This window comes from Thamnophis elegans, chromosome Z (genome assembly GCF_009769535.1).
Source record: "Thamnophis elegans isolate rThaEle1 chromosome Z, rThaEle1.pri, whole genome shotgun sequence".
Taxonomy (NCBI): domain Eukaryota; kingdom Metazoa; phylum Chordata; class Lepidosauria; order Squamata; family Colubridae; genus Thamnophis; species Thamnophis elegans.
In genome coordinates this window covers 2,097,774-2,122,388 of record NC_045558.1, presented here as the reverse complement: position 1 = coordinate 2,122,388, position 24,615 = coordinate 2,097,774, and the positions used below count along the sequence as shown (strand labels likewise).

Genomic DNA, 24,615 nt, shown 5'->3' with positions numbered 1-24,615 from the left:
CAGGTCCTAAGTTCCTTTGTTCAGTGACGTTGTCTCTTCAGTCACTAAACTGAAGATATTTAATTTATCGTAATTTAGTCATAATTTACGGAAGTTGAGAGCCATTAAATTATTGAACTGCCACTGGAAAGATTTTTCCTCGCCTGATTTCAGACGAATCCTTATTTTTAGATATGTTATTTTATTTATCATTTGATTATCACTTTAAGGGGCCCTGACACCAGCGTGTTCCTGGGGATCACCCCCTTCCATTTGTGTGTGTATGTGTGTGTGTGTGTGTGTGTTTGTGAGACACAAATCTCTCTTGCTCAGGAAGGATTTGCAAAAGAAAAAAAATAATAAATTCAGATTTTTAATTTTTCTCACGGATTCAGACACCGGGGTGGTTGAAATCCACGCCTTGCCAAAAAGAAGAAGAAAAAAAAAGCAAATATTTTGCAGCTTACATCGAGATCTCAGCCTCAAGGCAAACCATTTTAACCCATTGTTTAAATCGGGACACAAGTTCTGAGTGTGTTGTGTTTTTAACGTGGCCGGAGCGACCGGCTGTGTGGAGCACAAAACAAGGAAGAAGAGAAACTGAGGTGGAAACCAGGAGAGAATCTGTACCTTGCAAGACGTTTCACCACCCAACTAGGGAACAGCATCATTGTTAGAAGGGAGGTGGTGGTGGTGGTACCGTGGGTGATCCTGGGTGCTCTCTGAGATTGTAGGTTTACTTGTAGACGTTTCGTGACAAAACTAAGGAACAGCATCAGGGAAGGAAGGAAAGGGGCGGTGTAGATTGTTGTAGCCTGCCAGCCACCAACAGAGCTGGCGGCAGACTCAGAGGAGGGAAGTTGGGGAGGAACTTGGGCCATTTCTGGCATCCAGGGAAGGCTCTGTGTCAGATGCAGAGAGAGAGAGCCAGGGCTGTCTGATGTTTCCCAGCCCCTGGAGAGGCTGCTGCGGGGAATGGGGAGAAAGAACAGCTGGGGCCTATTCCAGAGGCGCGTATGTGCAGAGCAGTTAGGAGAGGAGAACAACGGAGGACAAGGAGTCAACTCGGGAAGCAAAACACACGTGGACGCTGAATGGGCCCTCCCTGGCTGTGGAATAAATAGAAGGAAAGAGGAGTGGTGGTCGTAGGGGACAACAGTTTGTATTTCTGAAGATTTTTGCTCATTGGGTTTCGTGCATCAAAGACGGCTTGCCAGAACTTAAATTTGCAGCCTCTCCCGTCCTTGCAATCATCACAAGGAACTGATAAGGTCTGTATTGCAGTTAAATCCTTGTCCTAGACTAAGTCCAGTCTATTGCTGGACTTTTCGGTGGGTGAATGCAATTTATTCACAAGAAGAAAATAATAAAAAGGGGTGTTTTTTTTTCCTGAGGAGGAGTCTGTTTCTTGCTTCTGCTAAAGCTGGATCAGAACCAATGAGGTCACTTAGTTGTGTCACGAAACGCCTTCAGGAAAACCACCAAGCTCAGAGAGCACCATGGACCCCACCAGTGAGGAGGAACCTGTTCCACAGAATAAGAGAGCTGGAAGGGACCTTGGAGGTCTTCTAGTCCAACCCCCTGCCCAAGCGGGAGACCCTCTACCATTTCAAACTACTGGCTGTCCAATCTTTCCTTAAAAACATCCAACTTCTGGAGGTGTTCCTCACCTCGGCCTTCAATATCACACAGACAAAACCAGCCTGTGTCCTGGTCAGTTTCTCGACATGTAAAGCTAAGAAGTTCTCAAGTCCCTCGTCGTGGTTGGTCTTCCATGGGCCAGCTTTTTTTTATTATTATTCAAAACCGGTGTTTGTTTAACAGAAAACACAACAGCCCGACAATCTTTGGTGCGCTTTAAAAAAAAAAAAAAGACACAGATGTCCGTCTCCCCAGAGCGCTAAGAGAGCATACATGTCAGTTTATCGAAGCCAGGAGAGCTCTCGGTGGCGTGAAACACGCTTAGAAAAATATCTGTGCATTTGTATGTATAATATATACAACACATGTACATATGTATATGTTCCCTCTCCTTCTTGCTCTTTAAAAAAAATAAAAAAAAATAAACCAGGATTAAAAATGTCCCATATAGAAGTCCACCATGAAACCCACACCCACGTTATCCTGCTTGTGTGAGGGAGGGCAGGTTCCTCCCTGAGGCCCGGCTGCTTGGAACGGACCGGATTTGGCCATGATCGGGGAAGGTTTGGACCCATGTGGACGAGCCGAGGAGCTGCGGCTCGTCTTGAAGGAGAGCTGATTAAGGGTTCTCTACCCTCCCTGAGGTCAGCCCTGCCTGCCTGACAGGGAGCCCCGAGTTTGAATCCACTGCCCTCCCACCAGACTTATGGACGTCTCAACCGACTCCCAGGAAGACCAGCTGGCGGGTTCAACAGGAGCAGCTCATCTCCCATCGTCAAATGGAGCTGTGGAGCGCCTCAACGGCTTCTCCTCCTGCTTTTTAAATGTAAAGACAACCACTGGGAATTTCAACAGCAAGAAATGTCCAGGAACACGCATTCAGACAAGCACGCAAGCAGTAGAAAGGTGCAGAAAACCATGGATAGGAGATAGACCACCACCATTCCCCCCCCCCCCGGGGGGAAAACTTCTGAGGACCTTCCTGGGGTTTGTGGCTTCTCCACAATCCACTCACTCACACAGACACGCAGCGATGAGCACCTGTGCTTGGAGAAATGGCCGGGGATTGAGAGTCTCGGGGGAACTTTGGGAAACGAGGCAGAGGAGAAAGAAAAGGGATGGAGTGGGGGGAAAAAGAAAGCTCCAATGTCTCTCGGGGTCCTTGCCCAGATCACGACGAATCTTGATCCAAGCTGCACCCCAACGCTTCGATGTCGTTGCTGATGTCGGAGATCATCCGGTCCCACTCGTCGCCCTCCGACGGCGCCGACTGGTCATCGGAGCTTCCGGTGGCGCCATTGCCATTGGTGGTGGAGTTGGAGACGGATCTCACTGTCCACCGGTATCTCCCAAAGCTATCCGTGATGATCCCTCGTCCGTCCTTCACGCCAATAGTCTCCAGGAAGTTCTCAAAGTATTGGCTGTCCTTCTCGGGGATGAAGGGGCGGAGACCTTGGGAGGAGGAAGAAGGTGGTCAGGGGACTCAGCGGAGAAGGCCTGTCAGAGGACTCGAACGCGGGACCTTGAAAAAAACCACCCGGCTCAGAGAGCACCAAGGACTCTCCCACTCCTTCCTCCATTCACACCCCTCTCCCTCCTAGCCCTGATGATGTTCCCTAGTCAGGCAATAAAATGTCTGTCACAAAACCACCACACTCACAGAGCACCAAGGACCCTACGGTTGAAGCCAACTCAACTAGCCAGGATAAGCCAACTACCCACAATCCCAATTAATTGGGGGGGGGGGAATCCCACACCGGTTGGGGAAAAGGTTACCCAGCAGGAGGAATTTCCGGCTGTCCCCGTAGAGATGTCTCAGGTTGACGCAAAACTCGTGGACGGAGGCCCCGTTCCGGTACTCGTGCAGAAGCATGGCGAACTGCTGGATCTCATGCGAGGAAAGCTTCGTCCGTAACTAGAACGGAGGAGGAACGCGGTTACTCAAAATAAAAAGACAAACCAACATTAGAAGTAAACCAAGTTTAGATAAATGGTACAAGGTAGATTGTTCGTTTTCTCCAAGAAGTTAAAACTCACCACTTATGGTTTATGGAAATTAGGCCTTTCTAAATAAAACATAAGGAAGCTGGCTGGGGGATTCTGGGAGTCCTCCCCTTTTAAAGCATGCCGAATCTGCTTCTTCAGCAGGGGGTTGGACTGGATGACCTCCAAGGTCCCTTCCAAACCACGTTTATTCTGCAAGCATCTCCTGCTCAAGAAGGGGGGGGTTGGACTGGATGACCTCCAAGGTCCCTTCCAACTGCCATTTTGTGATTCCACAAGGGTCTCCTCCTCGAGAAAAGGGTTGGACTAGATGACCTCCGGGGGGGGGGAACCTTCCTACTCTTCTTGGGGGGGGGGAGAGTTTCCTTCTCTCGTTCCACTTACCGTCATCATGTAGTCCTGCAGGAGTTCTGTGGCCGTCGTGCTCAATTCGCTGTCGCTGGCTGTTTTGGCGGGGGGTGACGGCTGGGCCGAGAAGGAGGTGGGGGAGTTTCCAGCCGTATCCAAGGATTCTGGGAAAGAGCTGGAAAGACACGGGGGATTGGGGGGGGGGGAGAGGGACACGCACACACACAAGTGATTCCGGGACCTTCCAGAGGGGTGGCCTGGGCCTCGAATCTGGAGGGGGTGGAGCTTGGGACCAGGGATGGCCACTAGGTTTCCCACTGCCGTAAGTCGAGGACTCCTTGTCCGATAGCTGTACTCCATTTCGATTCCATTTGGAGAGAAAACTTATCGCCGATAATTATAATAATAAGAGGCAGTTCTTGATGTATGACTGAAACCGAGCATCCACTCACGTTTTGGTCACTAGGCGAGACGTTTTAAAATTCACTTTGCCACCTTTGTATGGATTTCTCTGGTCCTCCTGTGCTGCGGTTGTTAAGTCACCCCCACCGTTTAATGAATGCGGCTTCCCCGTTGAGTTTGGGGATCTGCGTCAACCTGGGATGCTGCGATCGCCATAAATATGAGTCAGAATTTGGATCTAAGAGATGCCACGAAGGTTGTCAGTGCAAAAAATGCACTGTTTTCAGCGCCGTCGTAAATTGGAATGGTCGCTAAATGTAAGACGAGGAGTACTTATGCGGCCGCACATCCGAAGCAAACCTCATCGGGGACAGTCGAGGTTGTTCTTGACTTACGACCATTCGTTTAGTGGTGAAAGTTACGACGGTGCTGAAAAAGTGGCCCTGAGGCACACCTCTCACGACCTTCTCAGCACCCCCCCCGCTAACGTGATCAAAATTGGCACTCAGAACAGTATTGAAAAAGTGAATTTCAGCTAGTCCTCGCATTTATGACGATTGAAGGACCCCCCACGCTTACGTGATCAAAATTGGCACTTAAAAACGGTGCTGAAAAAGTGACTTTCACCCAGTCTTCGCACTTACGACGATTGTAGCATCCCCATGGCCAGGTGATCAAAATTTGGTGGTTAAAATAACACCAAAAAAATGTGAGTTTCACCCAGTCCTCGCACTAACGACGCTTGAAGCACCCCCCCATGGTCAAGTGATCAAAATTTGGACCTTAAAACAGTTCTTTTAAAAAAAGAGGGACTTATGACCATTTTTCACACTTATGACAATCGCTGCATCTCTCTGGTCCCATGGTCAAAATTTGGACTCTTTGAACCTGGTGTGTACTTACGAAGTTCACGTGACACCCCCCCCTTTCGCTTAACCCCTGCCCAACTCACTGAACAGCTGCAGTGATTTGCTTAATGACGGCGGCCACGAAAGCTCGTCAAACGGAGCCAAAACTCCCTCCACCATCTCGGCGGCCAAAATCTGGGACCCCCCGTGTCGGTCGTTATAAGTCGAGGACGACCTGTAGGGATGATGAGAGACCCTCCCCAGGGGGATGGAACTCACAATGTGCTGGCTTCCGTTTCATAGGGGTCCTTGATGTCCACTTTGGTGGATGAGTCATCTGTGGGGGGAGAACCGGGCTTCAGGACAGTGCAGGGGGTGGGTGGGGGATCCAGGCTCCCCACCCCCACCCGAGATGGTCCTTTCTGACAGCAAACCCTGGGCAGAAGCCCCTCGGGGGCCGGTCCACCTGCAGAAGGAGTAGCTGTGGAGCTTTGGAGACCCTGGCCCCTCCGACAGGGAATGAAGGTTATGAGTAGGGGGTCTCCCCCTCGTTTCTGAAAATTTTCCCCGCTAGGAGGGAGGGGGGCTTCAAGAGGACGAGGAGGAAGAGAGGAGGAGGAGGAGGAGGGCAGGAAGCGCAAAGAAGATTAGGAGGAACAGAAAGGAGGAGGAATAGGAGGGAAGAAGAGGAGGAGGAGGGAGAGGAGGAGAATAAGAAGAACAAAATGGAGGAGAAGGAGAATGAGAAAGAGGAGGAATAGGAGAAGAAGAATGAGGAACAGGAGGAGGAGGAGGTCAAAGTGGAGAAGGAGAACAAGGAGAAGAAGTAGAATGAGAAAGAGGAGGAATAGGAGTAGAAGAAGAACGAGGAGCAGCAGGAGAAGGAGGACAAAGTGGAGAAGGAGAACAAGGAGAAGAAGTAGAATGAGAAAGAGGAGGAACAGGAGGAGAATGAGAATGTGAACAAGGAGAACAAAGTGCAGGAGACAGAGAAGAACAAGGAGAAGAACGGGGAGGGGGAACAGGAGAAGGAGGACAAGGAGGAGAGGACAAAGTGGAAGAGAAGAACAAGAAGTAGAATGAGAAAGAGGAGGAACAGGAGGAGAATGACAAGGAGAACAAGGAGAACAAAGTGGAGGATACAGAGAAGAACAAGGAGAAGAATGAGGAGGAAGAGAGGAAGAGAGGAAGAGGAGGAGGGCAGGAAGCACAAAGAAGATGAGAACAGAAAGGAGGAGGAATAGGAGGAGAATGAGGAGGAGGACAAGGCAGGGGAGGAGGAGGAGGGAAGAAGAGGAGGAGGAGGGACAGGAGGAGAATGAGGGAAAGGACAAAATGGAGGAGAAGGAGAAGAATGAGAGAGGAGGAATAGGAGGAGAAAAAGAATGAGGAAAGGAGGAGAAGGAGGACAAAGTGGAGGAGGAGAAGAACAAGAAGAAGTAGAATGAGAAAAAGGAGGAACAGGAGGCAAATGAGAATGTGAACAAGGAGAACAAAGTGCAGGAGACAGAGAAGAACAAGGAGAAGAACGAGTAGGAGGAACAGGGGAGAAGGACAAGGAGAAGGAGGACAAAGTGGAGGAGGAGAACAAGAAGAAGAATGAGGAGGAGGAGGAAGAGAGGAAGAGGAGAACGAGGAGGGCAGGAAGCACAAAGAAGTTGAGGAGGAACAGAAAGGAGGAGGAATAGGAGGAGAATGAGAACAAGGAGGAGGACGAGGCAGGAAGAAGAGGAGGAGGGACAGGAGGAGAATGAGGAGAACGAGGACAAAGTGGAGAAGGAGAAGAACAAGAATGAAAAAGACGAAGAACGGGAGGAGGACAAAGTGGAGAAGAAGGAGAATGAGAAAGAGGAACAGGTGGAGAATGAGAACTAGGAGAACAAAGTGGAGGAGACAAAGAAGAACAAGGAGAAGATTGAGAAAGAGAAAGAGGAGGAACAGGATCAAAATGAGAACAAGAAGACAAAGTGGAGAAAGAGAACGAGGAGGAGGAGGAGCAGCAAAACAACAAGGAGTTGGAGATGATGCTGAGAGAGCACCAAGGATCCCACAATCCTTCTCCTCCTCCTCCATTCTCCTTCTCCTACTTTCACCCTACTAACACTGATGAGTTTCCCTAGCTGGGTCACGAGACGTCTGCAAGAAAAAAGAACCCAGCTCAGAGATACAAATATTCTCTTCTCTTGGGAGTAAATCCTCGAGGGCCCATCACCCTCATTTCAACCTCCATCTTTCCAACTATGGACATTCCTGTGACCAAGTTCTGGAGACGATCTGTCCTGAGGAACCTCAACAGGCCACCAACACCTCCTGATCCAACTTCCCACCCGTAAAACCTGACTCGAGGGAGGAAGCCTCTTGTTCCCGCCCCCGGAGGAGGGAGAGACGCCATCTCGACGGCTGCTCCATGAATCCAAGGGCCTCCGGAAGAGGTGCTCCTTACCGCTGTGTATGGAGAGATGCCGGGTGGGCGTGGTGGCCCCATCAAAGATGGCTCTGTCCAGGAAGTCTATCGTAGATTCCGTGTAAACGATGTGGAAGACTTGGCTGAGGAGGGAGCAGAGTTCCTCACCCGTGACCTGGAGGAAGGAGGAACCCAACGGAGGTGAGGTGGACATCCCTTCCAAGAAGTCCTTCAGAAGAAGGTGGGAACTTCCAGAAGATGGAGGTTCTGGTAGAAACCCACCACATTGAGGAGAAAGCAGTCCATCGATGCTACGCCGAGGGCGGCTAATACAAGAAGTCCACTCAGCTTAAAACACTTTGCTTAGTGACTGTTCGGAGTTATGACGGCCCCCCAAAAAAGGACGGTTGTGGCACCCCCAAAGGTTACAGGAGCCAAATTTGGACATTTGGCCACGGACTCATATTTACGATGTTCGCAGCGTCCTGCTGGTCCCACAACCCCCCCTCCCCTTTTGCAACAAAAGGGAGTCTGACTCTCTTAACGACCGTGGACTAATTGAGCAATGGCAGGGATTACCTGAACGGACGGGGCAGGAGAACGTCATAAAACGGGACACAACTCACGGAGCGAATTTCTCACTTAGCCACAGGAATCTGGGGCTCAATCGGGGTGGTAAGTTCGAGGGGGGGGGGAACTGCGCTGGGGACCGCTGGGAGCTGGGTTCGGAAGGTGACGGTTTGGTCACTAAAGGGGAGGGAAGATCTAACCCTTCCACATGATCTTCTCGGGAACCAAGTTATGTTGTCCTCGGCAGAAACATTAAGACAAACCAGGATCCTGGAAATGTACGTCACCGGTTGGGCCTAGAAACCCGGAGACAGTGAGTTCTAGTTCTGGTTTAGGTATGAAAGCCAGCTGGGTGACTTTGGGCCAATCACCAGGCAACGGTGAATTCTAGTCCAGCCTTAGACATATAAGCCAGGAAGACGGGGAGGAGAGACGCATTCGATTTAATAATGAAATAAATTAAAAAAACATTGGAGGGCAATTCGGGCAGGAGGACCCAAAAGAAAACCGCAGGGCGCCCGGGGCCGAGGATCTAACCTTATTCTCTGTGGCGAGGATCACCAGGCAACAGGCTTCGACGGGCACCACGCCACTCTCCGAGAGAGAGCCCGAGGCGAGAGCTTTGGTGCTTTCGGCACAAAGGCTCTGGCTGGGGGAGATGCCGGGGTCCTGAGCTGAGAAAAAACGGAGGCTGTGAGTGGAGACGCCCCCCCCCCCCTACCCGCCTCCCGCCTTGTAGTAGACGTTTCAGGACCCAACTAGGGATCATCATCAGCGCTGGAAGGGAGGGAGATTTGGAGAGGGAGGGGGGATAGATGATAGGTAGACAGACATAATTACAAATAGATAGATGGATGGATGGATGGATGGATGGATGATAGATAGAATAGATGAATAGATGATAGATAGATGAGATAGATAGATAGATAGATAGATAGATAGATAGATAGATAGATAGATGAATAGAGAGATAGAATAGATGGATGGATGGATGGATGGATAGATAGAATAGATGGATAGATAGATAGAATAGATGGATGGATGGATGGATCGATCGATCGATATAGATAGATAGATAGAATAGATGGATGGATAGATAGATAGATAGATAGATAGAATAGATGGATGGATGGATCGATATAGATAGATAGATAGAATAGATGGATGGATAGATAGATAGAATAGATAGATAGATAGATAGATAGATAGATAGATAGATAGATAGATAGATAGATAGATAGATAGAATAGATGGATGGATGGATGGATCGATATAGATAGATAGAATAGATGGATAGATAGAATAGATGGATGGATAGATAGATAGATAGAATAGATGGATAGAGAGATAGAATAGATGGATAGAGAGATAGAAAGATAGATAGAATAGATGGATGGATAGATAGAATAGATGGATGGATGGATGGATCGATATAGATAGATAGATAGATAGATAGATAGATAGATAGATGGATAGATGGATAGATGGATAGATGGATAGATGGATAGATGGATAGATGGATAGATGGATAGATAGATATAGATAGATAGATAGATAGATAGATAGATAGATAGATAGATAGATAGATAGAATAGATGGATGGATGGATGGATCGATCGATATAGATAGATAGAATAGATGGATAGATAGAATAGATAGATGGATGGATAGATAGATAGATAGAATAGATGGATAGAGAGATAGAATAGATGGATAGAGAGATAGAAAGATAGATAGAATAGATGGATGGATAGATAGAATAGATGGATGGATGGATGGATCGATATAGATAGATAGATAGATAGATAGATAGATAGATAGATGGATAGATGGATAGATGGATAGATGGATAGATGGATAGATGGATAGATGGATAGATGGATAGATAGATATAGATAGATAGATAGATAGATAGATAGATAGATAGATAGATAGATAGATAGAATAGATGGATAGATGGATGGATAGATAGATAGATAGATAGATAGATAGATGGATCAATGGATAGTGATAGACAGCCAGACATAGAAATAAGATAGATAGAGTGAGATAGATAGAATAGATGGATGGATAGATAGATAATAGAAACATAGATAATAGATGCTACACAGATGATAGAGATATTATAGACAGATAAATATTGTGATATAGAGATATAGATAATACATAGATGATAGACAGGTACAGATAATAGAGGTAGAGACAGAAGACAGACAAACATTGATTAATGATAGAGATACAGGGATAAATGATAACATGCCAAGTCAAGAGACTTAATGACTGGGCAATCCGCTTAACAACCATCGTGATTTGCTTTACCACTGCAGCATGAAGGCCACAAAGAAGGGCGTGACTCATTTTGAACAACCGCATACGGGTGGTCCTTGAATTTACGACTGCAGTTAAACCCCCACATTTTTGTTGCTAAGCGAAATATTTGTGAAATTTTGTCTGTGTTTTTCCGTCCACTGCCACCTGCTGTTAAGTGAATCGCTGTGGCTGTTGTTCAATATACAGTCGTTAAGTGAATCCAGCTTCCAAAATTGACTTTGCTTGATGGGTGGTTGCAAAAGGGGACCGTCGTAAATGCGAGTCAGTCCTGAAGTCTCCAAATTTCGATCGCGTGACCACCACAACGGCTGTTAAGTGTGAAGAAAGAAACGGTCCCACGTCCCTTTTTCCCATAACTCTGAATGGTCACTAAGTGAAGCATTGTAGTGGGAGACCATCGGCATTTGTAACTGTTGCAACGTCTCTGGGTGACGTGATTCTCCACTGGCAACCTCCCCAGCTGATATCCAACAAGCCAAGACAATGGACCCGCTTAATGACCACATGACTCACTTATTGACGGCCACAATTCGCTTAACAACCAGGGAGAAAAAAGGCAACAGAAGCCAATGTGGGCCCTGTAAGTGTCTCTGGTCCAGGTAGTCTTCGACTCAACAATGCTTTATGTCACAAAGGAAGACAGCGGTGAAGTGACTTCCGCCCGCTTCCAATGGTAGGGATTCACTTAACGACGGGGTGGTAAAGCTCCTGAAGCAAGCTGTGACCCACTCGTATCGCTCAGCAACGGAAAGACACATCCCCCTTGGCGGTTGTAAAGCCGAGGACTCACCCTTCTCCCCACCTACCTGTTTTCAAGACCACCAGATGGGAGGAATCGTCTCGGATATACGACACTGACGCAATGTCGTGGATGGGCACCCGGAGGATGAGGTCCTCGCCGTCGCGCCAGAGGAGCTTGACGTTGTAAGCCGAGACACTGACCACGGCATCGTGCTCGTGAGTCAGCTGGCCGGGAAGCTGGTGAGCCCTCTGTGGGAGCGGGAGAGAGAGAGAGAGAAAGAAGGGAGGGGGTCGGAAGGCATCCGTTCCCCAAACTATTCCCGATGGGAAAATGGGGAGGGGGGGAAGGGAAAACTCCCCTTCTTTGCCAAGGGGCTCAGGAGGGCCCAAAACAGGGATGTCTCTCAGGGAAAGGGAGGAAGCGTGGAAACCTTGCGGTCCTGGGTGCTCTCTGCGCTGGGCGGGTTTCTTGCAGACATCTCATGACCCACCCGGGAAACGTCATCAGGGTGGGTGTGTAGGTAGGTAGGCAGATAAGTAGGAAGGAAGGAGAGGAGGAGGAGGAGGAAGAAGAAGAAGAAAAGGACTATGGGGTTCTTGGTGCTCTCTGAGCTGGGTGGTTTCTTTGCAAACATCTCGTGGGCTAAGGAGGAAGTGGGGATGTTGGGGAAGGAAGGAAGGAAGGAAGGAAGGAAGAGGAGGAGGACGACGACTGTGGATCCTTGGTGCTCTCTGAGCTGGGTAGTTTGGTTGCAAACATCTCATGGGCTAACTAGGAAGTGGGGATGTCGGGGAAGGAAGGAAGGAGGGGAGGAGGAGGACTGTGGGGTCCTTGGTGCTCTCTGAGCTGGGTGGTTTCCTTGCAGACGTCTCATGACCTAACTAGGGAATGTCATCAGTGCTAGAAAGGAGGAGGAGGAGGAGGTATTCTCAGTGAAGTTCCCCCTTATATCTGACTGTTTGAAGTTGCTAGAAAAAAAATGACTTGCGACTGATTTTCACACTTATGACCATTGCAGCAAATCCCACAGTGACACGCTATGTATTCCGACGTTTGACAACCGGCTCGTATTTATGACGGTCGCAGCATCCTGGGGAGGCTCAAGCCATCCCTCTTCCAACCAGCAAAATCAAGGGGGGAACCAAAATCACTTAACAACCGCACCCCTCGCTTAACGACCGCAGCGATTCACCTTACAACGGTGGTAAGGAAGTCGGTAAAATGGAGTCACACTCACTTCACAAATATCTCTTAGTTCCGGGCTCTGTGTGGTCGTAGATTCGAGGACTGGCTGTATTAGATTGTGAAATGTCCTCTTACGTCAGGACGGAAACTCAAATGAGATTGTTCAGTGGGTCAATACATTTACTCCTCAACTTACGACCACAAACGGAGCCCCAAAATATACGTTTCTAAGAGGGACGTGGGATAAGGGAAAGTTGCTCCATTTTACGCCTTTCCTTGCCTGATTCCTTAAGTGAATCGCTGCCATTCTTAAATTAATTCCTCCAGCCGTTAAGTGATTCCCATTGACTTGGCTTGTTCAGGGACCATAGAAGGGGATCACGGGCGTTGTATGAGTCAAGCTAGGATTTCCTGACTGCTGCAGTGAATGCTGTGCTGGTCATAAGCGCGAAACATGACCCTAAGTCACGTTCGTAACTTCAGTCACTAAATGAACCCTTCTCCACCTCGGGATGATCACATCATAAATATTTCTCGATAGTTCCACTGAGAACACAGGTAGTCCTCGACTTATGACGGGAACGGAGCACGGCATCTCTGGGGCTAGGGATGACTAGGGGAATCTTTCAGGTCGTTAAGTGAATTGCTGCATCGGTTCAATTAATCACATGGGCGTTGAGTGAATCGATGCAGTTCGTTAGTCATACAGGTCATTAAGTGAATCGCTGCAGTGGTTCAATTAGTTACATGGGCATTAAGTAAATCTGGCTTTTCTTCCCTGTGACGCTGCAGCAGTTCAATTAGTCATACAGTCGTTAAGAGAATCTGACTTTCCCCTGTGACTTGTCCGAAGGAGATCCCATTCACCACCACCGTCATAAAGACAAGTCAGTTGCCAAGACTCCAGATTTGCATCTCCCTGAATGGCAGCAAAACACTGTGACGGTCACAAGGGTGTATAATACCGGTCGTAAGTGTGAAAAATGCTCCCAAGTCGTGCTTTTTCCCCCCCAGCGCCGTCATAACTTGGAACGGTTCTAAGTCGAGGACTTGCGGGCGGAAAGGGTCGCCTACCTTTGCAGTGTCGATTAAATGAAGAATTTCGGTGCGGCTGGAGGGATTCAGGTATCCTGGAACCGACGTTATTTGGCCCAAATACTGAAAAGCGGGGGGGGGGAAAAAGGGGGGGGATTACAATGAAAGAGAAACAGTTCACTTAGTGACCATTTGATCTTATGACGGCCCTGAAAAAAAAAAAGAGGTCAGTTTTTCTCCTGTGATCAGGGGATCAAAATTCAGACTGACTCGTATTTAGGACGGTCGTGGCATCTTGGGGGGGGGGGGCAGGAGAGGGGAAGGTTTCCATGATTCCCCTGTTCGCTTAACAACCACTGATTTAACCATCGCAGTGATTCCCACAACAATGGTGGGAAGGGAGTCGTAAAATAGACCCAAAAGTGCTTCGTTGTCTTACTTAGATCAAAAATGTTGCGGTTGTGATATAAGACGACCCGTATTAGTTTTGGAGGTGCTCCGTTTGAGACCCACCTTCAAAATTTTCCTTCTCTCTTCTACCCTTCCCCCCCACCCATGGTCGTAAGTCGAGGATTATTTGTGTGGTCCACCTGTGCTCAACGTAGACAGGAGTCAAGCCACCTGGCAAACCACCCCAAGGGCCCTGTGGCTGGGCCTCCCGGATGGGGGGTCACTGTGCTGGAGCAGGGGGTCGGAGAAGGAATAGGAGGAGAAGGGAGAAAGAGGAGAAAGAGGAGAAAGAAAGGAAGAGGAGGAGGAAGAGGAGCAATAAAAGAAGGAAGAAAGAGGAGAAAGAGGAGGAGATGGAAGAGGAGGAGGAGGAGGAAGAAGAGAGAAGGGAGAAAGAGGAGGAAGAAATGGAAGAGGGGGAGGAGGAGGGCGAAGAAGAGGAGAAGAGGAAGAGGAAGAGGAGGGAAAGGAGGAGAAAGAGGAAGAGAAGGAAGATGAGAAGGAGGAGGAGGAAGAAGGAGAAAGAGAAAGGAGAAAGAGCAGGAGGAGGAAAAGAAAGGAGAAAGAGGAAGAGATGCAAGAGGAGAAGGAGAAAGAGGAGGAAAAGAAGGAAGAGAAAGGAGGAAGAGGAGGAGGAAGAAGGGGAGAAGGGAGAAAAAGGAGGAAGAAAAGAAGAAGAGAAGGGAGAAAGATGAAGAAAAGGAAAAGGGAGGAGCAGGAATGGGGAATCTGAGCAGGTGGTTGGACTAGAAGACCTCCAAAGTCCCTTCCAATTCTGTTATTCACATGAGAGGAGGGTCTCCTGCTTGAACAAAGGATTAGACTAGAAGACCTCCAAGATCTCCAAGGTCCCTTCCAACTCTGTTGTTTTAAGCAGAAAAAGGAGGTGGTGGTGGAGGAGGAAGAGGATCTGCTGCTTCAGCAGAGGGCTGGAGTAGAAGATCTCCAAACTCTCTTCCAACTGTTCTTGTACGATTTTTTCCGCGGTTGTTAAGTGAATCCCTGCAGTTATTAAGTGAGTCGCATGGTTAAGTAAATCCCTCAAGTTGTTAAACGAATCTCTGTGTTGTTAGGTGAGTCACACAATTGTTAAAACTGTTAGGAAGTGTGCGGCACGCATAACTTTTGCGCAGTATTGGAAAAAAGAAAATACACCATCAGAGCTAGATACAATCAGAAAAGTGTTGGCCTGTGCAGAAGCAGATAGGACCACTCTTGAACTTAAAAATAAAGGGGAATCAGAATATTTTGAAGTCTGGAACAGATTTTATGACTGGTATAAGACAAGGTGACAAGACTGGAACAAACTGTATATGTATTGTGATTGGACAGAAGGACAGACAATAGCAATAGCAGTTAGACTTATATACCGCTTCATAGGGTTTTCAGCCCTCTCTAAGCGGTTTACAGAGTCAGCATATTGCCCCCAACAACAATCCGGGTCCTCATTTTACCCACCTCGGAAGGATGGAAGGCTGAGTCAACCTTGAGCCGGTGAGATTTGAACCGTTGAACTGCAGATAGCAGTTAGCTGAAGTGGCCTGCAGTACTGCACTCTAACCACTGTGCCACCTCAGCTCTTCAATGTATTAAGTAGGCTAATTGTCAATGGTTGAGACTAGCTATATATAATGTGAATGTATGGTCACTTCGACTTTACATTGTTTTAAATGTAAAAATAATAAAAATATATTGAAAAAAAAAGTCTGTTATGAAGTGGAGGAGGAGGAGGAGGAGGAAGAAGAAGAGGAGATGAGGGTCTCCTGCGTGAGCAGGGGGGAAGACCTCCAAGGTCCCTTCCTGCTCTACGAGTCCCTTCAAACGTCTCTCCATTCAAGAAGAGGTCACCCTTACCTTCACTTCCTTCTCGATGTAGTCATTCAAGAGGACGTCCGGCTCGAAGCGATCCGGCAAAGCCAACGGGACCGTGTGCAGCGCCCGCCGTTCGGTGACTTTCTCCTGGGCTTTCTTGTCGCGCCCCTTCTCCCCTTTCAGGAAGACCCGCTTGAACGGGGAGACGATCCCAGGCTGCAAGTAAAGAGAGGGGGGGGGAGAGCGGGTTGCCGGCGTTTGACGGAATCAAGAGTGGGGAGTTTCGGATGGGCAGGGGAGAGAAGGGTTTGAGGGGTGGGGCAACGAAGAGAGGAAAAAATCCACGCCATTCCTGCAAAGACGACGGGACGATCACCGGTCCCTTACCTCGTTTTCCATCGTTATCCTCTGGAAGTGTAACTACCTGGAAGAGTCTGCCGTCGGCCGCCTTACTTACCAGAGAGTTACTTATCTTACCAGAGATAAAGACTCGCGCATTTGCAGAAAGGGAGGGCTGACTGGCAACTGTTTCTCATGAGTGAGAGCGGATGCAGAGAAAACCACAGCTTCCTCCGACGGATGGAGCTGGTGAGCGCAACAACCAGCTATCGGCGAGGAGGGGAAAAAATCCGAGATACTCCCCCAAGGAAACAACTGTAGAGGTGAGATGATTTTTTGGGGGTGGGGTGCTCAAATCTTTGCAAAAGAGCGTCTAAATGTATCACATGGGCCTCCAAACGGCAGGACGAGACCACGGAGAGCGACCACGGATTTAAACGTGACCGAATGAGAATCCCGGAGCATTCAAGATGGTCTCAGAAGGAGTTTAAGCAACACTTGTGGCTTCTTCAGTGTTTCAACAAAACTCCATCCAACACAACACACAACCAACATAGTGAGAGTAAATATCAAATGAATTGTGTAGACTTCAGGCAAGCCACGGAATCTTTTTTAATTTCCAATGGGGAAAGAGAATTAATGGACTCTCTGAGATGCAGGAGGACTAGATTTCGCTGCTCCCGATCAGCTATTTTAACCGCCGAGCCTGTATTTCTCAACTTCAGCAACTTTAAGCCATGGGGGACTTCAACTCCCAGAATTCCTCAGATACCTGGCTGGGTAATTCTGGGAATTGAAGTCCCCCTGTCTTAAAAAGGATGAAAGTGGCCAACTTTGAGAAATATGACCCTAAACTATCCTACATCCTTTGGAACAAGCCATAATTCTGGCCGTCCTTGACTCACAATTGTGACCGTTGTTAAGCAAGGTAACAAAAGGATCACTGGTTCATATTTAGAACCGTTGTTGTGTCCCCTTTTGTGACTTTCTCTCAAGCAGGAAGCAGGATCGACTCAACAACCAGCTTCCTAGTGGGCCAACAGCGGTGATTCACTTAATGAAAAGTCACATAACTGGGACACCCTCCCTGAACAATTGTCTCCCTTAGCGTTTCAGGCTCCATTGTAATTGTAAGTCGGTTATGATCGGGTAGAACTTCCCCCCCACACCAAAGTGTCAATTCAGAAATGTACACAATTACCCTGAAGGATGAATTCCATTCCACAAGGGAAACCAGTCAGGAATTAATTGCAAGAATTAATTGCAAGAATTAATTGGAACGATCTTGATCTCGTTTCAGCTGTTATGAAATAAAAAGCTATCTCTAGGGGCAGAGAGGACAACGGGTTCATCTCACGAATTTTTTGTGTGTGACTGTGGCATGAAATTTGTTTGGATGACACATATGAAAGTTGGAAGGACTCTCTGCCTTTGCAAATTTCATTCTGAAAAACCCGAGCTTTCGCGTTTAAAAAATTTTCCTAGGTAAAAGCCAACACATTTACTAAGGAAAAGAAATTTCTTTATTTGTGGCATTTGTAACCATAATAGATCGACAGGAAGTGTAAGAAACTATGAGGGTTGTCGGTAATACCACATCCTTTATGTGTGTGTTTGTGTGTGCGCGCATGTATGTATATATATATATATATATAAACACACCCTTAAAAATATAAAAATATCTATCTATCTATCTATCTATCTATCTATCTATCTATCTATCTATCTATCTATCTATCTATCTATCTACAGCAGTGTTTTTCAACCACTGTGCCGCGGCACACTAGTGTGCCGTGACATAGTGTAAGGTGTGCCGTGGGAGAATTACTTTATATATAGTCAATATAGGCACAGAGTTAATTTTTTTTAACATTTTCTAATGGTGGTGTGCCTCGTGATTTTTTTCATGAAAAAAGTGTGCCTTTGCACAAAAAAGGTTGAAAAACACTGATCTACAGTATTCATTCCATTTTGGTATAGTCAAGATGGTTGACAAATTTCCCATCTAATATCCACCTTCAAAACTTCATGGACCCTGTGCTGACCAAGGAACCAGGAGACTGGGAGTTCTAGTCCTGAGGTAATTGTAAAAGTAAGAGAATGGGATAGAATGAGAAAGAGAATGAGAAAAGGGGAGGGGAGGAAGGAAAGTAAGAGTTGAGAGAATAAAAAAAGAGTGAGAGAGAAAGAGACAGAGTGGGGGAGAGAATGAAAGAATGGAGGGAAAAAGAAAGAGAGAAAGAGGGAAAGAATGAGAGAGAAAAAATGAGAATGAGAAAACGGGGGAAAGTAATAAAGAAAAAGAAAAGGAGGGAAAGAAAGAAAGAGGGAGAGGGAGGGAGGGAGGGAGAAAGAAAGGGAGAGAGAAAAACAGGCAGAATAAGAGAGAGAACGAGAAAATGAGGGAAAGACAATGAAAAAGGGAGAAATGTGTGAGAGAGAGACAGAGAAGGAGGGAGAGGCAGATTAAGAGACAAAGGGAGAATGAGAGAACAAGGGAAAGAGAAAGAAAAAGAGGGAGGGAGAGAAGAAGAGAGAGAGAGAATCTCCTGGAGTGAAGAATAGAAATTCATTAATTTAAATTATGGGGAAAATGGGCTATCAGATCTATTTTGGTCATGCAGGCAAAGGACCATCAGGGGAAGGAACCTTGAAACTCAGGAGACATAACCAGCACAGCACACCAAGGATGCCCTGGCGCAGAGGATGATGGGCTCTGTAGCCCTTCACCCTTTTGGAGGAGAGAGGGGGAGAAAAAAAAGTCCAACCAGTACTTTTCCTCCATCCACGAACCCCAGAGTCCACCATCCCCCAGGTCGCCCAAGGGGTGGCAAGGATGATGGACTTTGTAGTCCATTGCCATTTGGGGTGACGGACTTTCCAGTCCATTTGGGATGAAGGGCTCTGTATGCTCCAAGGCCACTCCGAATTTGGGGGGGTAGGAGAACAAAGGCCAACCAGCCCAGCCCTCCTGCCACCCGAGGATGTCCAAGGCATAGAGGGCACAATGGGCTTTGTAATCCAATGCCATTGAGGACGACAGTTCAAGCCCAGATTTGGGGGGGCGGGGAGCGAAGCCCAACCACCACAACTCTCCTGCCAGGATGCCCAAGGCAGAGAGGATGATGGGCTATATAGTCCAACACCATTGAGGATGATGGGCTCTAGAGTCCAGCACTGGGATCTGTAGTTCAAAGGCAAATTTGGAGGGGGGGGAGAAAATGCACCCAGCAGAACTCTAGAAGGCCGAAGGTGGAGGATGATGTGCTACGTAGACCATTGAGTCCAATAGACTCAAATCCATTACCATTTGGGATGATGGGCTCTGTAGTCCAAGACCAAATTCAGGGTGGGGTGGGAGCAAAGCCCAATCAGCACAACTCTCCTGCCAGGATGCCCAAGTTGCAGAGAGGACAATGGGCTATGTAGTCCAAGGGTGACAGGCTCTATAGCAGATCGACCTTTTAGAGGATGGGCTCTGTTGTCTCCATTGATGATAGACTGTGTAGCGGATCACGATGATGGAAGATGGACTCTGTAGTCCGAAGCCATTGGCGACAGACTCTGCAGCGGGTCACTCTTTTGAAAGATGGGCTTTGTAGTCCTAAGCCACTGACGATGTTCTCTGGTTTAGTGGATCACCCTTTTGGAGGATGGGCTCTGTAGTGCGAAGCCACCGCCTACAGAAGCCTTCCCCCCGCCCCCATAGAAACAAGCCCCTCCCTCTGGCCCAAAGGCCACGCCCCTCTCACCTTTTTGCCCCTCTTGCCTTCCTCCTCCATGTCTCAGGCGGGGCCCGGAGGCATCTTCCCCGCCGGCTCCCCTCGCCCTTCACTGCCCCGCCATCGCCGCCTTGGGAAAGCCCCCAGAGGCTTCAAGCCGAGCTCGGAAAAGCGCCGCCGCCGCCGCCCCGGCACCAACTTTTCAATACTGCCGCCATCTTGGGCGTCGGCGGCGTTCCCGGCATGCCCCGCGCGCGCGCCTCTCCTTCATGCCTGGCGACGACGCTCGGCTAGGTGGAGGACTGACGTCAGTCCTCCGCGGAGGAGAAGAGACTAAGGCTAGCCGGCTCGTCGGAGGCCCGAAGCGCATGCGTGAACCAATCCCGAACTAACGAAGGTAGAGCGCTGAAAAATAGAAAGGTTCCGGTGTAGCATAAATGTTCATCCAAAGACATGGATCTATGATATAATAAAAAGATTCCGGAATAGTATAAACACTAATAAAGGAGAATGGTATAAATGTTCATCCGAAGACAAAGATCTATGAAATTTTAGAAAGGTTCCGGGGTACTATAAATATTTATACGAAGAGATAGCTATATGAAATAGTAGACCAGTTCATGGACAATATAAATAATAATGGGTAGTAGTACGGTATAATGTTTTCATATTTTCATATGCTATGTAATTAAAGAAAAGTTCCGGGATAGTATAAATATTAATAAAGAATAGTATATCCGAAGACATAGATCTATTAAATATAGAAAGGTTCCGAGATAGTATAAAAATTTACCCGATACATAGATCTGTGATTTTAGAAAAACTCAGAGTAGCTTATCTATTTAAATGAAGACATAGATCTATGAAAAATAAGAAAGGTTCCGATTGTATAGAACTCTTTATTCACCAACAGGAATTGGAAGAAGTTATAAAATCTATAATAGCTCCTCAGAAAACATTAATATTCTTTAGAATTATAACAAATTATATATTAAGGAAAGTATCCGTAGTAAAAATTATTGTTGGTTGTTGTTATTGTTTGTTATTATTGCTGGTGGGTGTTATTATTATTATTATTATTGATAGTAGATATTATTATCATCATGTTGTCTGTTTTCTATTAAGTGCAACTTCAGATCGGAAGTAGTAAGTCCGTCCTCCGTCCCACCCCTGGAGTCCGAACCTCGATCGTGATTGGTTGGACGCCTGATTCATTCCTTCTTCGGGAGTCTGAAGTGCCAGAAAAAACTACACGCTCTTTGAGGGCGGCAATTAACACCGGAAATAGTAAGATGATACTCCCTTTCTTGGTCCCGCCCCCTCCAGTCGTGATTGGTTGGACCCCTGGTTCATTCCGAACTTTAAACGCCCTAGGGCGGGAGGAAAAAAAAAACTACACGTTCATTGAGGGTGGGCATCTCATGCTCCCTTTCTTAGTCCCGCCCCTTTTAGTGATTGGTCGAACGGCTGAGTGTATTCGAGCGCCCGAGAGCGGGAGAAGCCCATTGATCGCGGCAGATCACGTGCGCAGAAGGGGCGGAGCGATGGAAGAGTGCCGAGGGAAGACATGGCGAGGGGAGCAGCTGGACGGCCTGCAACGTGGATCTGCCTCCATCCGAAGCGGAGGATCGATGAAGGCCGCCGGGCTCGGTGCGGCCATGCGGGGTGAGTCTCCGGCGGTGTTGCGGGAGGGACTCTTGACCCCCGAAAGACTCGGGTTTGGACCTCGCACGGGAGGCCGCTTGGCCAGGCCTAACTCCCTTCCCCGCCGGACTACAATCCCCAGCAGACCACGCGGCGCCGTTCCCCGTGGGCTTCTTTGGACTCAATGGAGGTTCTCTAGGCCGGCGGGTTTGGAGTGGAGCCGAGGCAGACGGCCACGTGGCCTGGGACTGGGGTAGTGGTGGAGGGGAGACAACTCGCTGAGGACTAGTGGCTTGATCGTCCCTGTTTAAAGTGAAAGCTGTGAAGGTTTAGAAGCCATTCGTGGGCTGCGGGCATTGCGTGTGTACACGTGCGTTGCGTACGTGTTTGGGGATGAAAGTGTAGATTCCTATGCGGATGTGGACACACATCTATCTAATCTATATCCATCCGTCTCATCATCTATTCTTCATCTATCCTTATCTATCCATATCTATATCTCATTTATATCCATCATACAGATGATAGATAGATAGATAGATAAAATAGGGAGAGATGAGAGATAGATGAGAGATATAGGATATATATGTGTGTGTGTATCCTATTTAATATTTGTATTTATCTAATCTATAGAGTTTTATACGGATAAATATGTATATAGATATATAAATATAGACATTTCTATACACAAGCGAATAGATATTACATGTATGTATCTGTGTATACATCTATCACATACACTTTACATCTGTATCTGCACATACAGGGACAGAGAGTGCGGTGTTGTAATGTTGTGTTCTTTTCCTATTTGTGTACAGGGAACACTCGGCTTCACCAAAGACCATTGGGATGAGAATTTCTGACCCAGGTCATCGGTCGCTAAGGGAGTTGCACCCAATTTTTGCCATGGGTGTTAAGCGAATCATGTGGGCGTACAGCAGATCCGGCTTCCGCTATTGATGATGGCTACGGGAAGGTGTCATTTTGCCAAATCCCCCGAATTTGGCCCGCACGACCATGGGTTCTATACTGTTGTGCGAGGACTCCTCATGATTCGCTTTGTTTCGATGACGGTTTTAACTTCCAACAGTCGCTGAATGAATGTAAGTCAAAGAGTAGCTGTAATTTTTTCCCGAATTGATTCTTTTCCAGGGGGGGTGGGGGGCTTTCCCAAGAGAATGTGGGTCATTCTCTGCCTTTTTCTTGGTTTGTCTCCCTTAATGTTTGGTAAAAATAGTATTTTCTAAGAGTTGCTGACTTGGGGGATAGGATTCGCATCTGCGTCGGAAGCCGTCGCAAGTACGCAAACCTTCCAGCGTGGCTGGGTCTCGTCAATGACCCCGATCATTCCTGTTGTGTTTGCAAAAACAACCCCGGGACGGTTTGAGGCCTCTCCCTGCCCTTTTCCAGGGAGAGGTTATAGAAATCCCGGACAAGAGATAATCCTTGCCTTTACGACCACATTCCTGTTGCCAAATGATTTCTCTCCCCCGCCCCCTTTTGCAACTATCCCTGTTGCGGTCACTAAGCGAATCCCCGCAGTTGTAAGAATCCAGGCTTCCCCGTTGACTGTCATAATAGGGGGATCAGGTGACCCTGGGGTGCTGTGACTGTCATAAAAATATGAGTCAGTTGCTGCTAAGGTTGTGTGGAAAAACGGTTGCAAGTCCAGTTTTCCGTTGCCATTGCAGCAACTGACTCCTACTTACGATGGTCACTAACCAAGGACTAATGTAATTCAGCCTGGAAATATCTCTTCCTTCTAATTTGAGTCCTCTCTTTTTTGTCTAGGAGAATCTAACTGTCTCTCCTCACCGTGGTGCTTCTCCTGTTGAAGGTGCCTTCGGGATGTGTGGGACACCAATTACCATCATCCCCGGCCCTTCTGGTGCTTACTCAGGTAAGGACTAGTGGGAGTTGAGGGTTTCAAAAAAAAATATGGATCCCGAATTTTGCTCGCCATCTTAAGATGACGTTTCTTACCAGATAGTCCTTGTATTACGACCGACGTGGAGCCTGGAATTGGCATTGTGCCACCAGATCTGATTTTTCTGGCTCCATGGATCTGACAGGGAGGAAAAGAAAGCATTTTGTGCCTTCTCTGGTTCTCAAATCTGTCTTGTCTTCCTCTCTTGGGCCCCTCACAGTGGCCGCTTTCGCACAACCCCAGAAGGCGGGTGTGAGTTTGTTCGGCTTCTGTCCTCACCACTTCAAATGAAGGTGGAATTGGCTTCCTCCGAAGTTGCTTCTCTTCACTCAAGATGGTTTTGTTCGCAAGTCAGCTTTGAAGATTCGGCTCTGGTAAAACGTGGTTGCTACCTTTCGAAACTATTTACACCCAGGCAACACACTGTTTAATTGAAAAATAAAACTTTTGACATGTTGAAAAAAAATAAAAACTTTATGCAAAAGAAGATTCGGCTCCGTATCTTGCCATGATTACAGGTCAGCATTTTAATCCGCGTCATCAGACGCTAGAGCAGCGTGTGTCAAACTTGACAGGACTTCCACTCCCAGAATCCCCCAGTTTGCCTGCTTTAAGAGAGGAGGACTCCCACTCCCAGAATCCCCCAGTCAGCTATGCTTTTAAGAGGGGAGGACTTCAACCAGACATGCTTCTTTTGGACTTTATATAATTTTAATTTTGCTTGAACACGATAAACATGTAAAAAAAGCAGAGATTTCCGCACCCTTCCAGTGACACAGATGTTTGAACGTGTTTCATGGTAGAAGTGAAACTTATTGCGCCCAAAATAATAATAGGGAAGGAGTTGGTTGGGGAAATCCTCCCCGGTAGAAGTTTTAAAAAGTGATTTTTAAAAAAAATATAGTATCGGTGCATTTTTAAAAGACCAACAGGGTAGGGTATAATTTTTGTAATCATAGTTTGTGTTCAATTGTGCTGGAATAATTTGGGGGAAGTGATGAGATTCATTAAGATTGAAAAGCAGGTTGGTGTAGAGGTGAAATGTTGGCGAGAAACCAGGAGACTGGGAGTTATAGTCCCACCTTAGGGATGAAAGCAAGGCTTTGGGGAGGGTGGGGGTGGGGGGCTTTGGGCCAATCACTTTTAGCCCAACCTACCTGGCAGGGTTGTTGTGGGGAAAAGTACACAGGTTTATTCTGTACCTTCATCTTGAGTTAACTTCCCACGTAGTA

At 47.5% G+C, this 24,615-nt stretch overlaps 1 protein-coding gene, 1 long non-coding RNA gene and 1 other non-coding gene across 4 annotated transcripts; 2 read left to right on the top strand and 1 right to left on the bottom strand.

The window, feature by feature from the left end:
- Window positions 1-339: 339 nt before the first annotated feature.
- On the bottom strand, window positions 340-20,075 carry CCM2 (CCM2 scaffold protein). Of its 2 annotated transcripts, none has more exons than XM_032236814.1 (10): window positions 19,843-20,075; window positions 15,794-15,967; window positions 13,529-13,612; window positions 11,334-11,517; window positions 8,734-8,870; window positions 7,666-7,801; window positions 5,502-5,559; window positions 4,009-4,147; window positions 3,397-3,535; window positions 340-3,072 (listed from the first exon to the last, which is right to left on the bottom strand). In XM_032236814.1, exons 1-10 carry the CDS (start codon window positions 19,870-19,872, stop codon window positions 2,792-2,794), a joined length of 1,362 nt encoding a protein of 453 aa, XP_032092705.1. In that variant the 5' UTR covers window positions 19,873-20,075; the 3' UTR covers window positions 340-2,791. The 2 variants fall into 2 exon arrangements, with proteins under 2 accessions (XP_032092705.1, XP_032092706.1); XM_032236815.1 differs by lacking the exon at window positions 19,843-20,075 and adding an exon at window positions 16,139-16,358.
- Window positions 20,076-21,182: 1,107 nt separating this feature from the next.
- LOC116522339 lies at window positions 21,183-23,853 on the top strand. The gene is made up of 4 exons (XR_004256965.1): window positions 21,183-21,477; window positions 22,275-22,559; window positions 23,248-23,356; window positions 23,604-23,853. It is a non-coding gene; the product is annotated as an uncharacterized LOC116522339 (long non-coding RNA).
- On the top strand, window positions 22,758-22,894 carry LOC116523125. The gene has a single exon (XR_004257051.1). It is a non-coding gene; the product is annotated as a small nucleolar RNA SNORA9 (small nucleolar RNA).
- Window positions 23,854-24,615: the final 762 nt, after the last annotated feature.